We start from the raw sequence: 5,102 nt of genomic DNA on the forward strand, positions 1-5,102 counted from the left end.
ATCACTCTTTTAAAGAGTGCCATCAGCTTTTGGCTAGGACTCTAATACATTGGTAGTGGGGAATAGGATGAACTTTAAGGTAGTATTGGGGAGGGTGGGATAAACCCTTGGAGAAGGGATAAATGGAAGAGATAAACTGGATAAAAGGGATAAACTGGAAGAGAAGAGTTTCAAAGCTTTTTATGGCATTCTATGAATATAACATGACTTTTGTATGTGAATGACTCTAATACAGTCTTAAATTGCTTAATTAGTTGGGTTCCTGTTTCTTTGCATACACAACCAGGATTGAACAGGGCTAAGAGATATCTGGGATTTATATGACTAGAAGATACTACTAGGATCTATCAAGATTGATTATATCATATTAGAACATTTCTCTCATGGCACCAGGAATATCCCAACCCAGTGCACATACTAAGTTTCTATTGAAATTCAGTGCACTGCTATGGTGTGAAACTCATTTTTATTGTCAGATAGGATAACACTGTTTGACTTTTTGATATTTCCTTTTATTATGAAGCAGAAATTGGGGAAAGCCCAATAATTTCTTCAGGAACAAGTAATTCAGTTCAGATTGTTACATATAGATTCAGATTGTTAAACATAAATAACTCTAAAAGTGGACATGACACAGCTGACAGTTGTCCATCACTGTAACACTTTTTATATCTGAGAATTCAGATCTCACATAAAATTATCTGCCTCAAAGTGGTCCACTACTGGCCCACGACAAATAGGGCAGTTTGAATGTTCTTCCAGCCATTGATCAATGCACTGATAATGGTATTCATGGGAGCATGGTAGGACACGTAGCATGTTGCCTGCGGTGTATTCTGTAATGCAAATAGTACAGATTTTAGCTGCTTCTTTCTCTTCAAAAAATCTTAAAGGTAAGTTGTCAATCTGCAGCTTTGTAAGGCCTCTAGTTTGGTTTGCTTGATTTAATAAGAGAAATTGGTCCAGATTAAGGGAAGACCCAGAGTCACTATCGTCAGATGTTACTGGGGTCATTTCTTCACCTTCTTGGCTGGTCTCTGATAAGCCTGTTGATGAGCTTCTTTCTTCACTGTCTTCAAACGTCATCAGTGTGCTAGCTTCTGAATCTTCATCACTTGAGCTAAAATTAGATATAGGACTAAATATGGTAGTAATGGAAGTAGAAACATAATAGAAGCTTGAAACTGATACCAGTATTAAACTGGAATCAGAAGCATAGCTAGCATTTGGAGCAGAACCAGGTACACTATCACTACCACTAGGTCCATGTCTTTCATTTGGTAACTCTGCCCTTTCCATGTTTTCACTTGGAGGTGAGATACTATACTCTAAATTACTGTCACTGTCCATAAGATTACTTGAGTTACTAAATCCTGTCATTGTCTGATATAAAAGAGTCTGAGTTGGAACAGACATTGTATCACTTAAGCTAGTATTTAAAATTCTATGAACGGGATTTCTGATGGTATTGACATAAGCACTCTCATCAGCCTCGTCAGAATCTGAAGACAAAGGCTTCAGTTCTTCTTGCTCACTTTCTGAAGTGGTAGTGTTGTTTGGTGAGTCAGATGTTAACTGAGTTCTACTAATTCTGCTGTCTCTCTGAGAACATGCTGGACAATGAACTTGTTCTACTGCAAGATTGAAAGGTGTGGTTGGATTTGTTTCCCTCACTTCCCAAGATTCACTACTGCACGTTGTGTCTGAATAACATTCTCCATGAACAGCATTACTAGTTTCAGAAGTCTCAATAAGACCCCTATTTTGCAACTCATGTCCAGGCATTTGCTGTCTCAATGTTTCTTCATGCCCAGTTCTAGAAAAGTTATCATTCTCACTTATGAGAGGTTGTTTAAAAGTCTGAGATGGTGTATCTTCATTAATTCTTTGAAAAATTTCCCACAGTGAATGTGGAGGTGACCAGTTGTCAGTCCTTGCTCTGGTTCTCCGAGAGACTGGGCTCCAACTTCTTAGTCTTCTCTGACTTCTAGTCGGTGGGACTTCCATTAATGTTTCCATTGTATCATGTTCTGATGTAGATGGTCTTGTAAATAATGACTCAGAGTGTGGATTTTCCACTTGCCTTTGGCTGTCTTCCTTATCTTCTCTTCTGGGAAGTTCTGCAGATGCTACATATTCATTTTCTGGATTTGAGTTTTCATCATCACACTCAAGATTACTCTCTAAGCCAAATCTGAGCTCATCACTGTTAGCACTAATTTCGCTCTCTTCTCTCCAAGACTGATTTTCTTTTTGTTCACTTGTCACATTTTCAGTTTGTCCAAAAGTGGTAAGCCAGTCTAGAAGAGAGTTCTCACTGGATTCATTATCTGAAGCATCTCCTCTATCTGTTAATTAAAAAACGGGGGGAGGGGCCATAAAAGAACTACCAAAATTGGAACTATCATAAAATAGCACTCTGAAACTTTGTTTAAAAAGCAAACAAAAATGAGAACTTAAATACTCAGACGTTTTCAACTGATTTCACATTTACTTTATAAGTTATACTTTAAAAGTTAATTATCTTTAACTTTAAAGTTAATACTTTAAAAGCTTTATTATCTAGATTTATAAGTAAAGGCAGGGAAGTTTCAATTCCATCTGAAAAAGAGTACATTAATCCTAGATAAATTTAGAGAGGTTTTTACAAAGGGTATCTGAAGGAAGTCTGTTTTTCAATATTTTGTCATATACACAGCCCTGTATACCACTGTGGGAGGAAAGTCAAGAGATAACATTTTTTTTCAGCCTACTGTCAAAACACCAAAGCAATTAAACAAGGTAAACACCAGTTAAGGTACAGTGCTAGTATTTTAATTCAGTTGATATTATTGTCTAATTCTCATTAGTCTCCAACATTACTACTCTTAGGCTCTTACATGACTTTGATAATGTATAAGTTGTTTTAAAATATAAGATTATTGCCCAAATATAAACAAAGTTTATAGGATTAAAAGTATTTGAATTTTGAATACTTCTTAATATTACCAAGGTTTTTAATTGGCATTAAGCTGAAAGTCAGATCAAATGAATAGACTGAACCTAGCATGGCACATATAAGACCATATTCAAGAACCAAAGTATTATAGTATCCTCTTCATTCGATAGTAAAATCCTCTATTTTACACTGGGAGAGAAGGCACCAGATCTGAGGTTCCAGGAGGGTTTCTCAGCCTTAGAACTATTTACATTTTGGCACTGGGCAATTCTTATTTTGGGGAGCTACCATGTGCATTGTGTCGTATTTGGCAGCATCCCTGACCTCTGCCCAGTAGATGCTAGTAGCACCCATGCCTCCCTCTGTGACAACCAAAAATGTCTCCAGCTATTGTCAAGTGTCCCTTGGGGTGGGGGAGAGCAAAACTGCCCCCAGTTGAGAACTACTTGATTAAAATATAAAATATTTCTTTTTGCTATTTTTTTACATGTCTATATGGATAGAGAGGGCCTCCCTCATAACTGAGTTGGTAAAGAATCTGCTTGCAATGCAGGGGACCCCAGTTGGATTCCTGGGTCGGGGAGATCTGCTGGAGAAGGGACAGGCTACCCACTTCAGTATTCTTGGGCTTCCCTTGTGGTTCAGTTGGTAAAGAAGCCACCTGCAAAGCGGGAGACCTGGGTTCCATCCCTGAATTGGGAAGATCCCCTCCATTCCAGTATTCTGACTTGGATAGTTCTATGGACTGTATAGTCCGTGGGGTTGCAAAGAGTCTGATACAGCTGAGCAACTTTCACTTTCATAGATAGAGAAAATAATTCGGTACATAGGAGGAACTTTCCACTGAGGTACAAAAGCAACCAACAAACAAAAAACAATGGTCTACTTCACAGTTTCCCAATTAAAACAATCCAAATGTGAATCAGGGAAAAAAACCTACCCTGGCATTCTCACCGCAAACCAAGTAAATGTCAGTTCTTTTTTATGAGAAGTTCCTTACCAAATAATGTATGCCACTTCTGTATAATTTACTATTTACTATTATGAAGTGATTATTTAATACTATAAAGTTGCTTTCTTATCCCATCCTATTACCCCCAAAGAGAAATATACCTGTATTTTCATCTGAGTTTTGTGGTAGGTTTTCTTTCATTAATTGAAGCCTCTGCCGCAACTCTTCTTCGGTACTTTCACCTAGGGGGCCGAGCAAATTGTTGTCCCTCATAAGTATGTAATCTTCTTCACTCAGATCACTTACGAATCGGAAGTAATCATCTTCTCGAGCCAATCGGTCCTTCTGACCTCTGTGTCGGACCGAAACTCTGTCTTCTTCATCGTCAGAATCTGAGCTTTCCATCTCGATGAACAACTGAAAAATTATCTGAATTTCATGACATACTGCTGAAACGCAAAAGCCGCTGTCAGGTAGTCTTCAGCTTCTGCTTCCGCCCGGGAGTGACTGGAACGCGCTCAGTCGGACAACCGTCTGCCTAGGTTCCCTGCTGCTCCACTACTCTGCTATTGCACCTCAGCTCTGCAGCCTCTGGTGAGGTAATAATTGAGATCCGCCTCTACCTCATAACTTGATTAGGCGTTGCCTAGGCATCCACTGTCTTCCTTACGTAACTGAGTAGGGACTGGATTCAGGTTGGATTTCATTTCATTCAAAAGCAGCCAATATTTCTGAGGGTTTATAATGTACCATGCACCATCCTTCACCGTCTGCCCCACCACCACCACCTCCACCCCTCACCCGCCCCCCACAGACTATTCTCAGGCTTTCAGAAAGCTTTTTCATTTGCTACATTTAATACAACAACCTGCTTCGAAATGCCATGCCAAAGTCAGCCTCATTAAATGTAGCATTTTTCATTTTTAGGGACCGAGGGACCGCTGCCTTTTCTCCTCGTGAATTCCTCAGGTTGTAGACTCTCACTAAGAAAGTAGTTCACAATTTTTGATAATTCCGCAGGGTCTTAGTTGAATCTCTTCAGTGTGTCCTCTCCCTTTTAACTCTTAATGGCTTCGTCTTGATTATACGACCCCTCAATCCTGTTTCAAACAAACAGAAAACACCAAAACCTGGGCAGGCTTTTCTGCTCATGCAGGGAATTTCTTCTCCACAAAAGCAGTCGGTTTCGTTTTTGTCCTTGTGTCTCTTGCA

General features: G+C 39.2%; 1 protein-coding gene across 1 annotated transcript; it reads right to left on the reverse strand.

Moving 5' to 3' along the window:
• Nucleotides 1-458: 458 nt before the first annotated feature.
• LOC133243505 (E3 ubiquitin-protein ligase RLIM-like) lies at nt 459-4,504 on the reverse strand. The gene is made up of 2 exons (XM_061410465.1): nt 4,052-4,504; nt 459-2,348 (listed from the first exon to the last, which is right to left on the reverse strand). Exons 1-2 carry the CDS (start codon nt 4,293-4,295, stop codon nt 688-690), a joined length of 1,905 nt encoding a protein of 634 aa, XP_061266449.1. The 5' UTR covers nt 4,296-4,504; the 3' UTR covers nt 459-687.
• Between the last annotated feature and the right edge of the window lie 598 nt (nt 4,505-5,102).

Source organism: Bos javanicus, chromosome X (assembly GCF_032452875.1).
Source record: "Bos javanicus breed banteng chromosome X, ARS-OSU_banteng_1.0, whole genome shotgun sequence".
Taxonomy (NCBI): domain Eukaryota; kingdom Metazoa; phylum Chordata; class Mammalia; order Artiodactyla; family Bovidae; genus Bos; species Bos javanicus.

Bases quoted from the DNA above. Each gene is read 5' to 3' on its own strand.
- LOC133243505 (XM_061410465.1), bottom strand. From the start codon at position 4,295: ATGGAAAGCTCAGATTCTGACGATGAAGAAGACAGAGTTTCGGTCCGA. The intron at 2,349-4,051 runs GTATATTTCTCT...TTTAATTAACAG, and splicing joins AAACTCAGATGAAAATACAG to ATAGAGGAGATGCTTCAGAT.